Genomic DNA, 22,661 nt, shown 5'->3' on the forward strand with positions numbered 1-22,661 from the left:
ATATATATATATATATAAAAAAGCCTGTTTAATATCTGGATACTCTCGCTCTCTGCTGGGCGGACTGGCTGAGGCAGCGATGATTTGCTGGGAGATCGGAGTGAGTGAATGAGCAGGTCCGGAGAGGCTGGGGGGGGGGGGCAGAGTTCGGGGGTCACACTGGTGGCGCTTTGCGCTGCAGCAGGTACTGATGGATGTCTTCGGCATCCCGCTTGAGCCAGGCAGCGTTCAGGAGAATGTTCTCGCAGCACTGCTGCACGGTGCGCTCGGCCGCGGGCGCGTGGTGAGTCTCGAAGAAACTCTGAGAACGCACACGATCGCGCGAGCCGAGATGAGGGTTTGCGTTACGCAAATGATAAATCAGTTAACCAGCATCGTTTACAGCCATGTAATGACTGATGAGAATGATATTTTTTATTATAGAAATACAACTCTATGGCTTACCTTTACTTCTGCAGCCATTTTGTCAATTGCAAACCCATCGACAGTGAGCTGGACGAGAGAGATGTACCAAAAAAAAATAAAAAAAATTTCCCCTCATTTGTTGATCTTTATTATTAGCGTTTGATTAAAATGCTGAAATAGCTTGAGCGGAGACTATTCCATATTCAACAGTAAAAGACAACAAAGTATGATTAAGCTTGTATTTAGCAAGTAATGTTCATGTAAAAGATGAAACCTGAATGCAGTTTAATACGTACTACGCATGTGTGCTATTCTGTATACATTAAGGCTCACCTTAATGAGTCGAGAGATGAGGAATCCACCCTGGTAGCGGTTATGAAGCTCCTCCCAGTTATCTCGGACAAACTTCCAAGCTGCTTTGCGGCCGTGCTTGCTGCTCCCGGCCACGCCGCCGATCACAGACACGGTGTCCTGTGGACGAACATCATCCTACACACACACACACACACACACACACACAAATCAGCTCAACCGAAATAAATAAATGACATTCGCAGTACAAGAAGGCTTCAGACATGTCAATTCTGACTTAAGGAGTACTAGTTTTACAGTCGTAAACACGGTGTTCCATTAACGTCAGCTTAGTAGCCAAGATTTTCCCAACCCGATCTGTGGAAACGTACATAAGTCTACAGCGACGACCACTCGGGGCTGGTGTTTTGTTTCCGAGGTCTTCGGAATAAAAAGGAATTTCACCCGAGACAATAAGGGTGTGGGGTAGTGACTCCGAACGTGCACAACATACCGAAAGGGAGAAAGTCAACACTCTCTGGATGAGGTCTGGAGACGAGATCGCTCCCAGAACTCTCTCTATGCGATTCTTTTCCTCCTGCATGTCCGCCTGTTTATGGAGCTGGACGGACGAAACGAAGCACAGTACGTTTCTTATTACATCATCTCTAATCTGTCGAATTGCATTCTTTTTAATTAATACATTTTCAAATCATCTACAATGGTAAATAGTACAACTTACACAAACAGTGTGATATTACCTTTAGCATAGTGTCCAGCGCTGAGCTATCCCCGTGTTTTAAAACCGTTAGATAAACCTGGAATGATAAAATACAAAAATTGCCTGTACAATACTTCTTCAGGGAAAATCAGTGCAATATAGATAGATAGATAGATAGAAAGAGGAATAACTTCCACTACTCTTCTATTCTTTATTCGAAGGGGAAAAAAACACACAAACAGATCCTTTGATGTATCCTTAACTTATGACATGTGAAAGCAGCAGCAGCAGCTGAGGTCTAAATGAAAATGGTCTAAATGTGTTGAGTCATGCAGGTCTTACTGGACTCCTGAGGTCTGCAGAGAGGATCTGCTTGCCTTCCACGTGGTCTTTAAACCTCCTGCGAGCCTCCTCCAGCGTGGTCTTGTGTCCCGCCTTCCCCAGCTTTCCTAGCACGAGCCCTCGCAGCAGAGCATCCAAATGGCCTGGACCGTTTCATGACAAAAATAAACGGCAAGTAAATATCGACAAGACATTAAACTACTAGAAAAAAGCAGGACCCCGACCCCGACGCTCACCCTCGCCAGGTTTGTTGTCCCAGCCAAGCTTTAAGCCGATAGGGGTAAAGAGGTCTCGGATGAACTCCTGGATCTCCTCGTGGTAGTCGGTGTGGGAGAGCAGACATGAGAGCACGCCCAGGTTACAGCTCAGGTCGCTCCACACCGTGTAGTTCGGCTCGTTCACAAACGCCTCCATCACCTTCAGCACCTCTACCGTGCTGATCATACCTGCACGAGACTAAACAGACAAAGAGATTTATTTCATCAATAAATACCGGATTTGACACGGTCATGGGTCACGTCAACTACTGTCAAACTCACAGACGCGCAAGTGCTAATGGATGTGTCATGGTAAGCAATAATGCAGCGTGTATGCGTGAGTACGCGCACGTGTGTGGTCTTACCAGAGAGAAAAGGTCATTCTGCAGGCCCAGGCGATCGACAGGGAGCAGCGTAAGATCTCGGATTCCGGGCAGCAAACTCTCCAGCATAGCAGAGCTGTACTGGATCCTGTAGAAGCCTACCGTGCCTGGATTCAGCTACAACGAGAAGAACGGACACGTTTCACAGATGTGCTAATCTCCGGTCGACCAAACAATGCCAACTCCAAGGCTAAACATTTTCACAAACTCTTAACAATGCAAATGATCACACCGTCAGCACACATACAGGGAGAAAGAGATCTGACCTTGACCCACTTATCTGGTCCCAGGTTAGGGATGGTGACTGTGAGTTCAGGCTGGTCCAGCAGAACCTTCATCTTGCAGCAGCTAGGGTCCTCACTGGTACAGATGCTAATTGGGACCATCCAGCTGGGGCAGTCCTCACCTAGCGCACACACACACACACACACACACACACACACACACACACACAATATACACAAACAATGAGAACGGAAAGCAAGCATCCATGCCTCAGGTCTGGGAACGGATTTTCCTTCCTTTCATTCAACACAGAACTGCTACTATGTTTACAACAGAGCGCGTTTACGGTCCCTGTGAAAATATGTACGCCGGCGCTTGAATTTCATTACGACAGAAAGAATCGACTCCGAAAAGTGACAGATTTTACATAACAGATCCTACCTAACTTTACAATACTATATTAATTATTAAAAAAAACAAAACAAAAAAATAAAAAAAAACACAACAACAATTTTACCATTATGTGGTCCACTGGCACAGAACTTCTTCTGAGATATCTTCAGCACCCGATCGTCTCCTTGCTTTAAAAATAACAAACAAACAAACAAATAAAAAAAGAGCAGACAATATGCATTGTTATTTAAATTCATTCTTAATTAAACCATAAATATGTTTATGGAATATGTATAAGCAACATGCTTAAAATTCTTATTTATGTTTAAGCTTCTATTAGGACTATTACATTAAACTAAAACTAAACTGGTTTCACAAAGTTTCCAATCCAGCCCTGGAGGTGCACGAAACCTAGTCCATATATATATTTGTCCTAGTCACACAGCCTAAACATTTCCCCCTCTTGCTCATTCAGTAATTAGGGCAGTGAGTGTACCTGCTCCTGGTCCACTACAATAATGGGGAATCCCATCTGTTTGGTCCAAGAGCTCATCACTGCGGCAATGGGCTTCCCGCTAGCCTGCTCTAGACAGTCCCACAGGTCCTCTGAAAGAGAGACAGGATGAAGGAATAAGTGAAAGAAAGAACGCGAGAGACGTAGTGATGTGGTGTAGGTAGAAACTATTTAAAGGAATACCATGCAATTAGGCAATTACCCTGACGGTAAACTTCGCTGTACTGGGAAAAGAACAGAAACCCTGCTAACTCAACACACCCTTATAAATGAAGTCTCAAGGCAGTGGCTAAAATCTGTCCATCTATATGCTTTAAAATACAGCAAAATAACTAAATAATGCAAACTCAAGACTACTACCATCACTTCAGTGCTAATATTTGAAACAAACATGAGCAAAATGTCTGAAACTGACTATGGTGGTAATACATAACGACAAACTCTTCCTTCCTTCTGCAAAAATAAACAAACAAACAAACAAACAAATAAATTAAAAAAAAGGACACTGAAAAGATAGACCTTCGGCTGACAGGTTCATTAAAGCATGCTACAAAAACGTGTTTATGAACTGCTCCAACAGCTGCCCTTGGACCGCCATTATACGTGGAGTTTATATTCAACTAGGTTTCTTTTTGCTTGCTCTTTTCTCCGTATAGGGAATAAGTCAATTACTTTCTATAATAATCACAGACCTATTTATTACAGATGCATTAAAAAAAAAAAAAAAAAAACACACAACAACAACAACAACAACAACAACAAAGGAACAAGACCATGAGCAAGAGGTGAGGAGCAGAAACAGTGGATTTAAAAGATAATAAATTGGTCTGTAATCACTCATCAATGCCAGGGTTAGGAAAATCTTTAGTCTTACAAATTATTATAACACATGCACGCACGCACACACACACACACACACACACACATACACAAAATATACCTGTGGATGCGTTTTTGTGTTGAAACTTTAAAAGATAAGTGTTCATTCCCTTCTTAAAATCCTGGAAGCACATAAAGAAACAATGTTAATCAGATGCACAAAAGGGCCACTGGACGAGAGATTTCCTTATTAATGGCAAGCCAGTAAATAGGTCAGTCTAGTGCACGGTCCATCTGAATTGTGAAAGAGTGAATGGTTCCCATGCTTGGGTTCTTCTCTTACCTCATCTCCTATGTAGTTGTGCAGCATGCGAATAACAGAAGCACCTTTGCTGTATGATATGGCATCGAAGATTTCATCCACTTCTGAGGGATGCCCTACATTAACCTGACATTTAGGACATACACACACACAGTCATTTCAGTAGGCTACATAATGCTTTTTCAAGTACTTCTATTTTGTCAGATGCTGCTTACAGTATCTTTATTTAATCAACAGCAACCATTTTACAACTGCATGCGTGTATTTCTAAAATTAGTAAGCTCTGGCATCACTGCACTCTGCACTCATAAAGTCCATCCCTAAACACGTGTCGTCATCAACAGGCAAATTAAAAGCTGCTTTTACAACATAATTAAAACAATTACTCATTAGAGCCAGTCATGATTTAATTCACAGTTATTCTTGTGACTTATGAACCAACATTAGAAGCTAGTACAAACTGTAATCATAAAAAAACCCAACAACCCCAAGCTGTAATTTAGGCGTCTCTGGCCATCACCCAAGACACTCTTGCTTGCAACACTGTGATAATGCCACAGGTGAAATGACACGATTGCCAGAAACGGATTCAGACAGATTTGCTGTGCGGCTTTTAAACAAGAACCGGGCTGAAGTTATGGTTATTAAAGAGTAACAACGCACGGGGTGCTTAAAAACATAAAAGAAAATACAACCTCGATTGGGTGACTGTTATCAAGAGCATCCAGATCCAGAGCCCTGGTGTAGTCAGCAGATACAAACTGCGTCCAGATGTCATACTCGGGGAAACAGTGATCCACACAGAGGTACTCGATCCATGACGCAAAGCCCTCATTAAGCCACAGATGGGTCCACCATTCCTGCAGAATAACCCCTCTATCAGTAAATGGAAACCAGGCCCATGGACAAGTTAATATACTTCAGCATGCCGTCAGATGATGCTTACAGTCTGTGCAAAGTCACTACAGTAAACTCACACCATGAACAAAGGAAACAATATGTATAACCAGCAGATTAGAAAGAAAGAGATCTCTCTCTCTATCAAATTTGTAGTTGCACTTTCTCTGGATTGACTTTCACAGTGCTAATAATAATGGAACACATTTATGGTTCATGTGCGTCATGGTGACTCTTCTAGTGCACATTATACACATAAAAAGATATAACAAAACCTGAGAAATAAAAATCTTTACTACTGAAACAAAAACAGAATGAAATAAATATTTGTAAACCTACAGGACTTTAACAACACAAATGTTCTAAGCTTGGTTCTCAGCAAACAGTAACAAAGCTCTTACGAGGTCACTACGGTTACAGAGTTCATACACTCACCATAGTAACCAAATTCCCGAACCACTGGTGTGCCAACTCATGCCCTACCACCAGGGCCACCCACTGACGTGAGGACGCACACGAATTCTTTGGGTCAATTAGTAGAGCGGTCTCCCTAAAAACACAAAACACGCACTGCAGTTTTTCCGTGTGTAGGGAACATCGTCAAAAGATCAGATCTACAGTTCGGTCCGCAAATATTTGGACAGCGACACTATTTTAATCTTTTTGACTCTGTACGCCACCACAACGGATTTGAAATTGAAAAACTTTCAGCTTTAATTCAAGGGGTTGAAGAAAAATATAAGAAACGCTTAGGAATTGCAACCATTTTTATACACAGTTCCCTTATTGCAGGAGCTCAAATGTAATTGGACGGATAAACTATCATAAATGAAATGCTCATTTTTAATACTTTGTCAAGAATCCTTTGCAGGCAATGACGGCTTGAAGTCTGGAGCCCATGGACAATACCGAACGCTGGGTTTCCTCCTTTATGATGCTTTGCCAGGCCTTTACTGCAGCTGTCTTCAGTTGTTATACATTCGTGGATCTTTCTGCCTTAAGTTTTGTCTTCAGCAAGTGAAATAAATGCGTGCTCGATTGGATTGAGATCAGGCGACTGACTTAGTTATTGCAGAATATTCCACTCCTGGGTTGCTTTCGCAGTATGTTTTGGGCCATTGTCCATCTTTAAAGTGAAGCGTCGTCCAATTAGCTTCACTGAATCTGAGCAGACAATATATTCCTATACACTTCAGAATTCACTCGGCTGTTTCTATCTTCTGTCACATCATCAATAAATACTAGTGACCCAGTGCCATTGGCAGCCATACATGCCCATGCCATGACACTTCCTCCACCGTGTTTTACAGATGATGTGGTATGCTTCGGATCATGAGCCGTTCCAAGCCTTCTCCATACTTTTTTCTTCCCATCGTTCCGGTACATCTTAGTGTCACCTGTCCAAATAATTCTTTTCGAGAACTGGGCTGGCTTTTCTTTTATTTAGCAAAGTCTAATCTGTCCTTTCTATTCTCATGAATGGTTTGCACCTTGTGGTGAACCCTCTGTGTTTGCTCTCGTGAAGTCTTCTCTTTACTGTAGACTGGGATAATGATATGCCTACCTCTCAGAATGTACCAAACTGTTGATTTGACCACTCCTAATGTTTCTGCTATCTCCTGCCTGTCTCACTTGCATCGAGGGCTCCTTTGACCGTATGCTGTGGGTTCATAAGTTTCCAAATGCGAAACCCACACCTGGAATCAACTCCAGACCTTTTACATGCTTAACTGACAACGGAATAACGAAGGAATAGCTCCTACCTGTCCATGAAACGGCTTTCGAGTCAAGTGTCCGATTACTTTTGGTCCCTTGAAAAAGAGGGGGCTACATATTAAAGAGCTGTAATTCCTAAACCCTTCCTCCAATGTTGATGCGAGTACATTTAAATGAAACGAGACGCTGCAGTTTAAGCCCAAATTCATTATTTAACTGTAACTGGAATGTGTTTTGGTAAACAGCCAAAAGAGCAAAACTTGTGTCCGTGTCCAAATATATATGAACCTAACTGGATAATCAAAAAGGACTTGCAGTGAAAATGCAGATCAGGAAGTCAAGACTTCTTTACTACACACAAGCAAGTGGGTACACGCTTTACTAACTCTATAAGCTATACTAATATGCATTCATAGTACCTGTACGTAACAAGGCCCCAATTTTCCATGGCTCCTAAATGCACAAAAACAATCAAATAAATTAATATGTATCGCATAAATGCGAAAACACTGTAGAATAAACACAGCAAAGAAGAAAAAATAAATAAGTAAGTAAGTAAATGAATAAATAAATAAATAAATAAATAAATAAATGACATACCAGCAGCAAAATCAGCAATTGCTATTAGATCAATTTTAGGCAACGGATAAGGAACGTTAAAATAGTCTTTGTAAAAAGGTAACGTCTTAGTAGCCACCTAAAAAGAGTGGGGGGGAAAAAAAAGACACAATATTTAAAGTTACATCAAATAGTAAAAGAAAAGAACGCACTGCTAATACTTCATCGTAAAATGACATCATCTGGGGCAACAAACCAAGTGTTTGGGTCAGGTTAATTCTACATATAACTGCAGGTTGCTTACCTCCAGTGCAAACTTCCCCTGCTCCGCTTTCCCCACTGGCGTGTACACGCGGACCGTCACGCCGTCAGACGACTGGCTCTCCACAAAATCGTACTCGCCGATGACAAACGCCACCAGGTAGGTGGACATGATGGGTGTAGTGCCGAACTTTACCTCCACAAGACTCTCATCCTCTGGGTACGGCTTCCGATCGATGACATTCTACAGCACGAGATCACGGTTATGACAATCAGACAAGTGTGCGAGGACAACGTGAGAGTTGTTTTTTAAAAAAAACAAAAAAACATGTTCCTCTATACACTGTGTAAGAACGTGCTACAAAATAGCTTAAAAGCTCTGAGGAAACTGAAGCTTTTATCTCCCAGCTATGCCTGCCTGCATCTTCCCTCCATTAACTGCAGTAATTAGCATGCTCTCTGAAAATCAGGAGCGAAACCAGAGCTGCGCTGCCATTACACTCTCATCCTTGCACAACACCGGACTGAATTATATTACACAACGTATGAGAGTGGTTTTCATGCACAACACTTCAGAGTATCCCAGAAACACACCATTTCAGCCGTAAAATCTAAACCTCCTTTACGTAGCGTATAAAATCGTTGAACGTATTTCGATAAAAATGTCCAACGAAGTAGGAAAATAGCCCAGGAAACCTCTGCGTATTTAACCGTACAGAATTAAAACAGTGGAATTTATGAACATGGGTAAATATGCGATTTGTAAAACTTAGCAGTTTGCTAATTTAGTAAACGAGCTCAGTTTAATCACAATCAGACACGGGTGGATTTTAAATATCCACGAGTCGTCGTTCGGTGTCGTTTGCAGTCACGTGTTTAACAAAAAGGACAAAAACCTCTGAGACTCGAACATGACTACAATTCTGTTCATTATTATTATTATTATTTTATTATATTATTAATATAATTATTATATTACAGCTGACAGTATCGGAGCATCGCGCCGTGCTCGAACAAAAATGCACGCAGTGGACGCGACCTCTTAAGACTTCGAAGGATTATTTCTGTAAATAAGCTGAGCTCATACATAATACAATGACGGGGGCAGCGTGGTTCCAGAGGGGCGGGGTGAAACACGACACGTACCATATTCGACAAGGCTACTCGGTCCTTGGGGACAATAAGGGTGATGTCAAAGGTGGCTTTGATCGCTGGCTCGTCCCAGCAAGGGAAAGCTCGGCGAGCATCCGTGGCCTGAGAGAGAGAGAGAGAGAGAGAGAGAGAGAGAGAGAGAGAGAGAGAGAGAGGGAGGGAGAGAGTGGGAGAGAGAGAGTGGGAGAGAGAGAGTGGGAGAGAGAGAGTGGGAGAGAGAGAGTGGGAGAGAGAGAGTGGGAGAGAGAGAGGGAGAGAGGGAGAGGGAGAGAGGGAGAGGGAGGGAGAGAGGGGGAGAGAGAGAGGGGGAGAGAGAGAGAGAGAGAGAGAGAGAGAGAGGGGGGGGGGGGGAGAGAGAGAGTGGGAGAGAGAGAGTGGGAGAGAGAGGGAGAGGGAGGGAGAGAGGGGGAGAGAGAGAGTGGGAGAGAGAGAGGGAGAGAGAGGGAGAGGGAGGGAGAGGGAGAGAGGGGGAGGGAGAGAGGGGGAGAGAGAGAGTGGGAGAGAGAGTGGGAGAGAGAGTGGGAGAGAGAGAGAGAGAGAGAGAGAGGGAGAGAGAGGGAGGGAGGGAGAGAGAGAGAGAGAGAGAGAGAGAGGGAGGGAGAGAGGGGGAGAGAGAGAGGGGGAGAGAGAGAGAGAGAGAGAGAGAGAGAGGGGGAGAGAGAGAGAGAGAGAGAGGGGGGGGGGGGGGAGAGAGAGAGTGGGAGAGAGAGAGTGGGAGAGAGAGGGAGAGGGAGGGAGAGAGGGGGAGAGAGAGAGTGGGAGAGAGAGAGGGAGAGAGAGGGAGAGGGAGGGAGAGGGAGAGAGGGGGAGGGAGAGAGGGGGAGAGAGAGAGTGGGAGAGAGAGTGGGAGAGAGAGTGGGAGAGAGAGAGAGAGAGAGAGAGAGGGAGAGAGAGGGAGGGAGGGAGAGAGAGAGAGAGAGAGAGAGAGAGGGAGGGAGAGGGAGGGAGAGAGGGGGAGAGAGAGAGGGGGAGAGAGAGAGAGAGAGAGAGAGAGAGAGGGGGGGGGGGGAGAGAGAGAGTGGGAGAGAGAGAGTGGGAGAGAGAGGGAGAGGGAGGGAGAGAGGGGGGGAGAGAGAGTGGGAGAGAGAGAGGGAGAGAGGGAGAGGGAGAGAGGGAGAGGGAGGGAGAGAGTGGGGGAGAGAGAGAGTGGGAGAGAGAGAGAGAGAGAGAGAGAGAGAGAGGGGGGGGGGGAGAGAGAGAGTGGGAGAGAGAGAGTGGGAGAGAGAGGGAGAGGGAGGGAGAGAGAGAGTGGGAGAGAGAGAGGGAGAGAGAGGGAGAGGGAGGGAGAGGGAGAGAGGGGGAGGGAGAGAGGGGGAGAGAGAGAGTGGGAGAGAGAGTGGGAGAGAGAGTGGGAGAGAGAGAGAGAGAGAGAGAGAGGGAGAGAGAGGGAGGGAGGGAGAGAGAGAGAGAGAGAGAGAGGGAGGGAGAGAGGGGGAGGGAGAGAGGGGGAGAGAGGGGGAGAGAGGGGGAGAGAGGGGGAGAGAGAGAGTGGGAGAGAGAGTGGGAGAGAGAGGGAGGGAGAGGGAGAGAGAGAGAGAGAGAGAGGGAGAGAGAGGGAGGGAGAGAGGGGGAGGGAGAGAGAGGGGGAGAGAGGGGGAGAGAGAGAGTGGGAGAGAGAGAGAGGTTGACAATGGTTCACACGTGTCGAACTGGAACATTTATGTGAACGGAAAGTGGCAACAATAAACAACTGAAACAAAAGCTGATACTACAGACACACGCATTGTATGGAGTGTGAACAGGAGCGTTAATATCTTCCTTCTACACTTCCTTCCTCGATGCATTTAAACCTAAATTCACTCTTTCCTGTTTGTTCTCCTCACACGTAGTTACTCGTTACCTATAAAACAGTCCTATAATATCCACGTCACTTAAATCATGTGTAGAGCAGAAGGCGCCTAGCTGCAAGTCAGAGAAACAAGCCCCGGATATACGTGCTGGGAGAAAACCTGAAGAAATGCAGCGCATGAACGAAGGAAAGGAAAGGTGTCGGGTTACCTCAAACTGTGTGACGGCCGCGTAGCGGATCTCTCCCGACGGAGCCGTGTATTTACTTCTGTAGAAACCTTTCATTTTGTCATTCAACTCTCCAACAAAGTCAATCTTCAACATACCGGACCCTAGAAATGTCCAGAAAAAACAAACAAGCGCAACACATGATCCTGACATCAAACCACAAATGAAGTCATTCATAGAGTTAGACCACACAAAGAGTAAGACATGGGAACAATTTCATTGTGAGAAGGAATAATGATAACTTAGGAGCATCTTTTCAGCTGCTGAGAGAATGACTACAGCGATAGATTAGTCTCATTCACAGAGGGGTGCTGTGGTGTTTACCTTTCTGAAGAGCACTGGGAAAGGACAAAGTGACTTTCTCATCCTCGTTCTGATAGTTAAACCCCGTAGCGCTAATTTCTAAATGGAAACAAGGGGGGGAAAATTATATATATATATATATATAGTTATAGTTATATAGTATTACAATGATGAGAAATGGCATGGGAATGTACATCTAATCCACACAAAACTGTGACGCTGAGGCTGAACGCCGAGCAGCGTTTGTCTATAAACTCTACTCTATACGCAGATGTAATAGAGGTGCGTATCTCTTCTTACAACATGATAGAGGACTAGGTCTGGTAAAAGGGAAAGTAAATAAATAAATAAATAAATAAATAAATAAATAACATCAACAAATAAATTAAGCCATAAAAGAAAACAACTGTGTGTGTGTGTGTGCGTGACATATAAATAAAAAAGTTTTACTTCTATATATGTATATCTTGTCTATTCCTCACTCACTTACAATATTCAAATACTTCTCTTCTTATTTATGTGTTATTTTGTCTATTGTTATCTATCGTCGCGTTTGCTTGTTTGTGTGCTAATTAAGAAGCCGTCATTAGCTCCAAAAACCCTCCCCTACTATACAGAAATATATAGAGATGAATAGAAATGAATAAATAGATACAGAAATAAGAGAGTTAAGGAATACAACAAAGGGGGGGAAATCTAATTAAATAAAGGCAATGTTAATAACATACATAATTTGTTGGGTTCTTCATAGAGATAAGTAGAGATACAGACTTCATATAAATCCATAATGAACTTTTTCACACTATCTGTTGTTACCCAGATGAGGACGGGTTCCCTTCTGAGTCGGGTTCCTCTCAAGTTTTCTTCCTCTTAAAACATCTTAGGGAGTTTTTCCTCGCCACCGTCGCCACTCGGTGACTCGCTCAGTTGGGATAAATTCGCACCTTTAATATCTGTATACCGTGTCGATATTTCTGTAAAGCTGCTTTGAGACAATGTCTATTGTAAAAAGCGCTATACAGATAAAATCGAATTGAACTTAATTGAATAACTAACGAGTATAAGTGATTGGTTTATTTTTCATTTTGGCAGAAGGAGTGGACAAATCCACCGCCTAGACCACTACACGAGTGAAAGCTCTAGTGCTGGCCAGTCTCGTGTTTTTATTGCCTGTTAGGCTAAGGGGAAATGACCAGATGAGGCAAATGAATTGGTAGGGACGGACAGGACAACCGTGTAGCAATAATCATTCTCGTCTCCTCATAATGCTTTTAATACAGCGCATCATGCTGATGAAGGTTTTGGCTATGAGCTGTGGGGCGTCGTAATTAAAAGCGATCGAGTCCGAGTAGTATGTTCATACGAAAATTCACGTTTAATTAACTCGTCTAGTAAAAATCGCTCTGCTGTGCACCAGATCCTCAGTGAGGTGTGATGTGTGGCAGTGGGATAACATGCTTTACTTTCAGCATCGAGGCGCTTCCTTTAAACAAACAAACATGAAGCATTTTGCTCTGCAGCAGATACGAATAAAAGTCCAGACACTGATCTGCTAGTCCCGTGCACTCGGGGTACTGATCTGTCCACTGCTGTGCAGAACTGTTCTCCATACGCACAAGATGATATGATGTGCATGTCGGTATGCAGTGTGTTATATAGGGAGGGACACATGACAGGCGGCACGGGTGGAACACTGGTTCCGGGTTTATAGTTAGAAGTAATGTTGTGAAACATCCGAGAGAAAAAAAAGTTACTTCCTGTTCTCAATTATGTTACAAAAAAACAGTTACTCCCTCAGCAGCCTCTCCTACTCTCTCTCAGACTGCTCTCTCTCCCCATCGGATCTCTCCCCCACCCCTCTCAGACCGCTCTCTAGCTCTCTCTCTCCTCCCTCTCTCTTTCGGGCGGCGCTCTCTCTCCTCCCTCTCTCTTTCGGACCGTGCTCTCTCTCTCGATCCTATGACTCATATAACATATAAAATAAAATATAATGACGTGTATTTCTCATCGTCAGAGCTACCATTTTAATGTGCGATTATGGTTTGTTTTTATTATGCTACTAAATAATAATCTGTAAAACAGCAGTGGATTTGACTGATACACTGACGCTTGTATCGATTCCGGTTTGATTTGTTCTTCCTGTCGCGAGCTGTTTTGAAGCCGTGCACCGCAGAGCAGAGCAGAGCAGCAGCGCAATTACTGAGACAACTGCACTCACTCGAATCGGTCAATCTTTACACCCCTAACATATGAAGGAAAAACACTTAATGTCACTCACACACACACACACATATACACAAAGCAGCAGCAGCAGCAGCAATTCCACACTTACCTTCTCCTCCTTCTGGTGCAAAAGATGCAGTGATTATATCTATATCAGCACAGTTCATCACAATTTGATTTGTCCCTTGAATAACCTGCAAAAAAAAAAAAAAAGAAAAAGAAAACAGTTAGTTAGACACAGCATTAACACAAACGTATATACACGCAGAACTAATGCAACACGTCATTGAAAACGAATTCCCCACAGGCCACGGCTGCTCTATTCAGTATCTCAACAAAATGAAGGGAACGCAGCCCTTCTGCCATCTGTTCATCTATACGCCGTCTACACGCCATCTACACACACCTTTTAGACTTTGTCATGCTAGGATGGTTCTGTAATACCCTTTTCCTATCTGTAGTTAAGATAAGATAACGCACTTAGGAAATGTTATTCTGTAATAGCGTTTGTCCTAAATGAGGTCCTAAGAGAAACTGCCATGGTTACCAAACAGAGAGGATTAAGGGTTTTTAAAGTTAGGATCATTCTTTAATACACCCCCCTGAAGGCTGGGCCATAAAGCAAACTCAACATACTGAGTCAGGAAAACAGAGCTCATTAAACCAAACATAACTGGGCAGACTGGGCAGATATTTATTTATTTATTTAATTCAAAAGTGAAGAAGAATTAGCTAAGCCAATCAGCTCTCTCTGGTCATTTTTTTTTTATTATTGCTATATCTGACTGACGTTTAAAACGGAAGTCTTAAAGTAAGAAACCCAGAGTCAAAAAAAAGTGTGGGTGTGTATATGAAAATAATGATCCATTTGAAACACTTAATCTAGGAATCAAACAGTCAAATCCCAAAATGAATGTCCAACGATCCGCTGTTACTGCTACATACTCCTTGGTCGTCTCCATGGTCTCTTTCATATTCGCGAGCATGTCCTGAAGTTCAGCTCCAACCTTGACGTGATCATTTTCCACCCTGGTATTGTGTATTCAAGCTCGAAAAAGGCCATCAAGTTTCAGAAGCTTTCTCCCTCAACAAAACTGAGTGGTAGCGTGTCTCTTGCCGTCATCTCCGAGATCAGCTCGGTTGTTTCCCCTCCCGAGCGGACGGGATCACAGCGGCGGCGAGTCGTAGTGAATCACGCGATGGGCATTTGTTTGCTTGGGTTAGTCTCTCCTATGTTAGCACCTACGTGCCCGTGCTGAATACGGTTACGCACGGCTTCACTGGAATTATTATATGCCAGTTTGTCATGGCACAGCTTTCATAAAACTTTTCCCGTTTCCTTCCGAGTCAAAAGACTCCCACGGGCTTGCTCGTCTTTCGAGTGGTCATTTCTGAGCCCGCCGCGATTGACACGGAGAAAACGCGTGCGAGATCGCAGGTAAAATAAAAGGATTGCGTTTCCGCTCCAGATACATTTCTAAATATAACGGATTATTTTTTCCAAACGCTTTATTTGAATGCGTTATTTTTTAAAAAGTAGCATTAAAATGACGGTAATTTGAACGATACGTTTTTTTCCCCCCGTGTAATCGAATATTGTTTTCAACGCCGTCTAGTAGCAAATGTACGGTTTAGTCGACCAGTCTCGCACATCCCTAGTCAAAGCGTTCAAAGAAAGCTTTACTTAGTGCCTTCTTTTTTTCCCCTGAACCCAAACAACCCAACACAATCATCAACCTCTAGCAATAACACTTCAGATCTGTTCCTTTTAAAATCCATCATTAATGAAAATACGGCTAGCCTTGTTTGCAGCAAAAATGGAACAAACTGTCGGAGCCTCCTCAATAAAGAGCTGTTCACCCAGACCGGCGTTTTCAGCCAAGGGTCTCAGATCCCCTGCCATTTGTTGCAATGCAGCAGCACACCTCGTCTTCAACCAGCCCAAAAGAACCCATGTCACACCCCTCTTCATCTCCCTCCACTGGCTTCCTGTAACCGCCTGCAACAAATTCAAAACCGTGCTCACGTACAAGACCTTGTCTGGAACAGCGTTCCCCTACCTCAACACTCTCCTGAAGGTTTACGTTCCCTCACGCAATCTGCGATCGGTTAATAACCGACGCTTAGTGGAGCTACTCAGAGAGGTATGAGGTATTGTATTTCCTCATTTCAAAGTCAAATATTGGATAAAAGCGTCTACTAAATGAATAAATATAATATAACTGTATTTAAACGTTCAGTTTTTTTATTTCTGCCCATTTGAATTATTTTACATTCATCTGCATACATTTGTATTATTCAAAAATTCTTCAGCCCCCATTGCAAATCAGGTTTATTGTCAAACTTGACAGACTTTCAGCCGTTTGCAATGAACAAAATCAGACAAAAGCGATTGAAATAGTTCAACACAACGAATGCTGCAAGTGGTTTCCCCAGATTCAACTGAAAATGCAATTTATGACTCCTCCAGTTTCAAAATTATTCAACCCCCTGAATAAAATCCCTCACAACAGGACAGATATGCAAAACAGGTGTTGACCGAAGCACACCTGATGCAACTAATGAAGCCCTGGCTAGGGGCAGAAAATCTCTGAAATACCTGAACTGGGTAGGGGCAGAAAATGGATGAACTACCTGAACTGGCTAGGGGCAGAAAATTATTGATATACCTGAACTGGGTAGGGGCAGAAAATAAATGAAATACCTGGACGGGGCAGAAAAAAGAAGCGATCAGCGGCTGCACGCAGATTTCTGAGAAGGCAGGTTGTGAAAAACCCTCGAGTGACCGCAGAAGACCTGCAGCAAGACTTGGTGTAACAGACACTGAGGTTTCAGTGAGCACAGTAAGGCACGTACTAAACGCAGAAGGTTTCCATGCCAGAACTCCAAGACGTACACCACTACTGACCCAAAAGCACAAGAAACGTCACTCAGAATCATATAAATAAGCCACAGAAGTTTTGGGATTCTGTTCTGTGGAGCGATGAAACAAAACTGGAACTTTTCCGCACGATGGATCTGCGGTATGTCTGGAGGAAGAAGAATGAAGAAAGAACACTCTGTCCACAATCGAGCATGGTGGAGACTCGGTGATGCTCTGGGGCTGCTTTTCATCCTCCAGCACTGGAAACCTGCAGCGTGTGGAAGGCGAGATGGATTCATTAAAGTATCAGGAAATCCTAGGAGAAAATGTCATGCCGTCTGTGAGGAAGCTGAAGCTTGGGCATCACTGGACCTTCCAACAGGACAATGATCCCAAGCATACATCAAATTCCACCAAGGCTTGGTTGCAGAAGAAGTCCTGGAAGAATCTACCGGGTCATCACAGTCACCTGACTTGAACCCCATCGAAAATCTCTGGTGGGATTTGAAGAAGGCGGTTGCAGAATACAAACCCAAGAATATTATTGAACTGGAGGCCATTGCTCATGAGGAATGGGATAAGATTCCTCAGGAACGCAGCCAGCAGATATGCATCTCTTAAGATATGCAGCAGGTCATAACAGTAAAAGGGTGCTCTACTAAGTACTTGCAACTGTGTGCATTATATATATATTTTACACACACACACACACACACACACACGACTGTTGCCTTATTTGTTGAATAATTTAACACTTTTACTCTGGTACAACTTGCCATCACAAATATATTTCATCTAGAATATCTTTCAGAAGTGATCCAATGCAGATTGTTAAGAATTTAAGTTTAAAATAAATGACATGAAGCTGGGGAATGTTGACGCTATACTGCAAAAATAACCAAAACCCATCAGTGTGTTTCATACGTGACTCTTTTATGCTAAAATCCCCGAGTGCTCCATCTCAAATTAGAACCAGCTCATAAACTCGAAACATATCGTCTCTGAAGGAGAACCGAGGAGAGTAAAAGACCCTGGTGACGGAGCTGGTCGGAAAAATTGTGGTGCCGTTGTAATAAACCCGGAGTTAAAGTTACTTAGTTTGCCAACACAACAATCCCTCTTTGGAGCTCATTTCTTCACAAGCCTCTGTAATGCAAAAATACTGGCAGGAAATCTGAGATATTCATCCCTCAGGCCTGAGAGACTTCTCTACTTAGGGAGAGAAACAATCAATACATCCAAACCTACATAACCTGCCTAGCTCTGGACAGACTATTTTTTAGCCTCTAAGCTTCTAGTTTTCCCATTAAAACGACCCCAGTGGATGCAGGTTGGACGCAGTGAGAAACGTGTACACGTGACGACGTACGAGCAGTGTATTCAGGCGGTCTGAAAGGTCACGGTTTGTAGCGTTATGGGGATGGAGTTAATCTCACAGCACAGACGCCACACTGAGCTCAGCAGGTGAAATTTCACAATGGGGTTCGGATGCGAAAGCAGCTCGACACAGGCCATTGTGGTGGCCTAGAAAAAAAAAGGAAATGCTGAAATGTGACAAACCATCTTTCACTAAAAAAAGACCGAGAAATCCATACTCCACAGATCAATGCCACACTAATGAGCTTTGCGTACTTGTTCAAAACGGTCTGCCATCACACAAACATGCAGCTGTTGGTACAGAGTAAAAATAGAAATCACAACCAAACAGAAAAAAAAAGAAGAAAAAAATAGCCAGAGAGGCATGTGGAACGAAGACAGAACCACGGTTTGTTATATGAGCCGCACGTAAGTACATTAATCACTCGGGTTTGTTTTAATGTCGATTGCGTCATAACTTGGGCCGGATTCACGAAAGTCATCTTAAGAAAGATGATCAATTCTAAGGAGTTCGTAAGAAATGTTCCTAAGTGAAATTCTTGAAAAATTTGCAAATATTTACTTAAGAACATCTGAATTTTTTCCTCTTCATGTATAAAAACTAGTATAATAGCTACAACAAATTCAATACTGCCAAATTTTAAATGAGTCAATTTATTATCCTTTTAAAAAAAAAAAAAAAAAAAAAAAAAAAAATAGAAATCACCTCCTGATCATTGATCCAAATTTAAAGAGCATGAGAGGAGTTTGTTTAACAACATTAACCCACATCAGAGGAGATTTACTTGCTGGAAAGCGGAAGCCGATGACTCAAGCATGCTAGCTCACGTACGTAACTAACACAGTATTTATTATATGTTGCAAATTTTTTAAAATCTTGCCATGTTTAATATTTGAAAGAACCCGATAAATCCATTAAAATCCTTGACCCTTCGGGGAGCTACGGCAAAGTTGGCAAAGATATCCTTTAACTTTAAGAAGTTATTTGCGACGACATACTTTTTAAGAATTTGATTTCCTCTTAAGTTGTCTTAGGAACAATCTTAAAAAGAAAAAGAAAAGCACAGTAACAATTCAGTTAAGAAGAATTTTATTCATAAGGATTCATTCGTGAATCCGTCCCGATTCAAACCCGTTACAGACACTGAGTACGTTTACACGGACAGCGGTAATCCAATTATTGACCTTATTGAATAAGACGATATTCGGATTAAGGTGTTTACATGAATCGCTTTTAGAATATTCCTTTCATCTTCCTGTTTTACGTGTTGTAGAAAATAGATCGATTAATGACACACGTCATCACGTCCCCGCGCCACGCCGTCCCTCCGGAATTTCACGTATCTACGTACAGTTGGTCTTCAGTATGGAACTGTATACAGTTCTGAGTGTTTCCTTTTTAATTTGACGAAAGCACAGCTGATTATTAGTCATGTTATACGTGCAAATAAACGACTGACTGAAGCCATGGGCTGCGTCTGAAGCCTGAAACGTAGCTGAAATACGCGGTTTCGGACGCCGCCGTGCTCTCGTTTGCTGTAAAACGGTCGAGCGCTGCCGTGTGTGATCGTGTCCTGTCGCACAATGCGGTGGAAACTCCCACACGACGTTAATAGTGTGATTAAGGTGTGTACGTGTCTGTAACGCGACTAAAACAGGAAAACTCCACACGTCTTAATACGATCTGTGTTTACTTCGAGTATGACTTTAGTCAGATTAAGGTCATCAATAATCGCTGTTTACATGCTAGTCTCTTAATCAGAGTATCGTCTTAATCGGGTTCATATCGCAATATTGTTGTCCACGTAAACGTATTGCGTGTCTGACAAAATCCACCAATAAGCATTTATGGATGGATTTTAAAACCTAATCTGATTTACTCCATGAATGGTCGTTCAGTTTGTCCCATAAACTCCCTATATGAAACGGTGTTAAAGCCGCTATCTGATTCAATATCGTCCGCGTATTTGTTTTGTTATCATATCAAAACGCTGTAAAACACCACATTTTTTTTTTTATTATTATTTATTTATTTATAAATAAAAGATTCAGGGCACTTTCCCCGGCTCCATGTAGAACAGCCAGGTGTTTCTGTCCAAGGAAAAACCCCACGCCATGGAGAAAAACTAGAACATTGTCTGTTTTATTTTTATAAAGCTTTTATAAATAAACCTTGTTTGTAGGAGTGTTGACACAAAACACTCAGGATAACCTGAAGGAAAAAGGTGAAAGGAGAGAGGGGAATAAATCAAATCAGACAGTGTCGAGGACATTGATCATCATAATCTCTAATGCAGAATCAAATCCTTAGTTTCTAAAAGTAAAATAAAAAGTCAAATAAACTGGACATGGGAGCTGTTCAGGTTCACGCTCTCGGATCTGCACTGTCACTTAGCTAGAACAGACTCAGGAGTTAGCAAGCAAATAATTAAGTCGCATAAAAACAAGACTAGTCTTTAGAAAGTGACATTATTGACAGATTGACCTGTACTCGACTTGGTTTGCCAGAAAAACCTCCAGACTTAGCGGGTTAGTTTTTAATCTGCTGATAGGAGCTACTGGATGTGTCCTAATGTTATTGAGGAGCTAGCTAACGTGCTCAAACTGCGTGCTAACACAGACATGCTGTACTAACTCAGTAACTCAGTGCAGTTCACTCGATAACCTGCTTAACCAAACCGCGCTCACTGGCTCGAGGCGAACAGGCCAGCAGTACAGCTAAGGTAACTTGATGACGAGCTCTTTTCAGGCTCTCGGGCTAGTTAGCTTTAGCAGCAGGAGAGCAGTAACTGTGGAGCTTCACCAACCCGTGAACGGTTTATTGACTTATACGGTGTTGAAGTTCTCAGCGCGTTAAAAATTAATAATAATATAAGAAATAAATAAAGGCAAACCTACTTCCACCTCTGCCTCCATCTTGCCCTCGAAAGTGAAGTCAATCAGGTCGGGCTTCAGACACAGCGCGTAGTTAACGGGGTAAACGTCAGTAGGCAGCCGCACGAAGGGCCTCCTCTCAGGCATGCTGGCTGACTCGGGTCGGGCTGGAAGCGTCAGCAGAAAGAGTACAACACCGAGCTAATGGGTCTACTCGCTATCCGGGGCAAAGGAGCAAAGAAACAGGCTTCGAGGGCAGGATGGGATTTCTTGGTGCGAGAGAGAAACTTGACGGCTCAGAAACAGCAACATAAAATAGCTGGATTTGCTGCTCACTGGTTCCCGTCGTCTTCCCCTCTCACTTCAAACCGAGCGAAATAGCAGCCAGTGTGTACGTGCGCGCTCTGGCCGGGGAATGACGTCATCGCGCAGAGGAGCCCCCTTAGTAAAGTAACCCGGGTGCGCGCGCTAATGTTGCTTCATTTCTGAAAACAGGTTTGCAAATACATATGAGAAGAACCAGACCTCACCATGTAGGCACTTGTTTACTAATAATGTCTATCTCTCTATCTATCTGCCTGTCTATCTGCCTATCTGCCTGTCTGTCTGCCTATCTATCTATTTATCTGCCTGTCTGTCTGCCTATCTATCTATTTATCTGCCTGTCTGTCTGCCTATCTATCTATCTATCTATCTACTTGTCTGTCTGCCTATCTATCTATCTATCTATCTATCTATCTACTTGTCTGTCTGCCTATCTATCTATCTATCTATCTATCTATCTATCTGCCTGTATGTCTGTCTGCCTATCTATCTATCTATCTACTTGTCTGTCTGCCTATCTATCTATATATCTGCCTGTCTGCCTATCTATCTATCTATCTATCTAGATATCTGCCTGTCTGCCTATCTATCTATCTATCTATCTATCTATCTGTCTATCTATCTTATTAAGTTTATTGTTAGGTTTAAAAAAACATATAATGACAAATTGTTAATTTTGTAACACACACCCAGAAACACATCTCCACTTATTTTGGTGCACACACACACACACACACACACACACACACACACACACACACACACACACACACACACACACACACACACACAAATTCTGCAAAGATCTCATTAGTTTTATTATAGGCCATATTGAGTCAGATTTTAGTCTGTGTGTAGCTGATGTTTTGTTTGGCTTAATAGATATGACAACAGCCAGAACGATCAATATTATGTCATTAATTTAATTAGTATTATGGCAAACTATTTTATTCATAAATGGAAATAGAATAATAATTCTAGGCATGCATTGACATTGTTTGAAATTGAAGCCAAAAAATATATAAACTATATTCAAACAATTACAAATTAAAAAAGCAAATGAAAAAGCAAAAAAAGATTCTGTACTTTATATGCACTTTATTTGACTTTTTAATGTAATTCTTTCTGTCTGTCCTCTGGGTCCTTTTCGTCTTTGTTTTTTTGTTTGTTTGTTTGTTTTTTTGTCTTTTTTTTGTATTTTTTAATAATGCATTCAATTGTTAATGGTGACTTTGTATAGTGAATGTTTATATGTTGTATATTTTTGTATTATTGCAATAAAAACACTTTCATGAGAGCATTTTTGGTCCATGTACTTGTACATTGTGTTCGTTCCTTTTCGTTTTGAAATGAAAAAATATATATAAAGATAGAATGTTCAAAACATGTTAAATTTTTTTGCTTTAACACAATATTACATAAATA

At 42.5% G+C, this 22,661-nt stretch overlaps 1 protein-coding gene across 1 annotated transcript; it reads right to left on the bottom strand.

Moving 5' to 3' along the window:
* Nucleotides 1-21,309, bottom strand: npepps (aminopeptidase puromycin sensitive). Its single transcript, XM_017477643.2, has 23 exons — nucleotides 20,937-21,309; nucleotides 13,908-13,992; nucleotides 11,597-11,674; nucleotides 11,255-11,376; nucleotides 9,251-9,358; nucleotides 8,148-8,348; nucleotides 7,886-7,982; nucleotides 7,705-7,738; nucleotides 6,005-6,119; nucleotides 5,368-5,532; nucleotides 4,694-4,798; nucleotides 4,472-4,532; nucleotides 3,514-3,623; nucleotides 3,142-3,205; nucleotides 2,666-2,805; nucleotides 2,382-2,516; nucleotides 1,996-2,215; nucleotides 1,760-1,902; nucleotides 1,458-1,514; nucleotides 1,211-1,318; nucleotides 739-894; nucleotides 445-492; nucleotides 1-301 (listed from the first exon to the last, which is right to left on the bottom strand). The coding sequence occupies exons 1-23, from the start codon at nucleotides 21,057-21,059 to the stop codon at nucleotides 155-157; spliced, it is 2,622 nt and encodes an 873-aa protein (XP_017333132.1). The 5' UTR covers nucleotides 21,060-21,309; the 3' UTR covers nucleotides 1-154.
* Between the last annotated feature and the right edge of the window lie 1,352 nt (nucleotides 21,310-22,661).

This window comes from Ictalurus punctatus, chromosome 10 (assembly GCF_001660625.3).
Source record: "Ictalurus punctatus breed USDA103 chromosome 10, Coco_2.0, whole genome shotgun sequence".
Classification (NCBI taxonomy): Eukaryota; Metazoa; Chordata; class Actinopteri; order Siluriformes; family Ictaluridae; genus Ictalurus; species Ictalurus punctatus.

Excerpts from the sequence above, each read along its gene's own strand:
- npepps (XM_017477643.2), bottom strand. The coding sequence starts at position 21,059 with ATGCCTGAGAGGAGGCCCTTCGTGCGGCTGCCTACTGACGTTTACCCC. Across the intron at positions 11,377-11,596 it reads TCCCAGTGCTCTTCAGAAAG|GGTCCGGTATGTTGAAGATT; the intron begins GTAAACACCACA and ends GGACATTTCTAG. Across the intron at positions 5,533-6,004 it reads TCGGGAATTTGGTTACTATG|GAATGGTGGACCCATCTGTG; the intron begins GTGAGTGTATGA and ends GTTATTCTGCAG.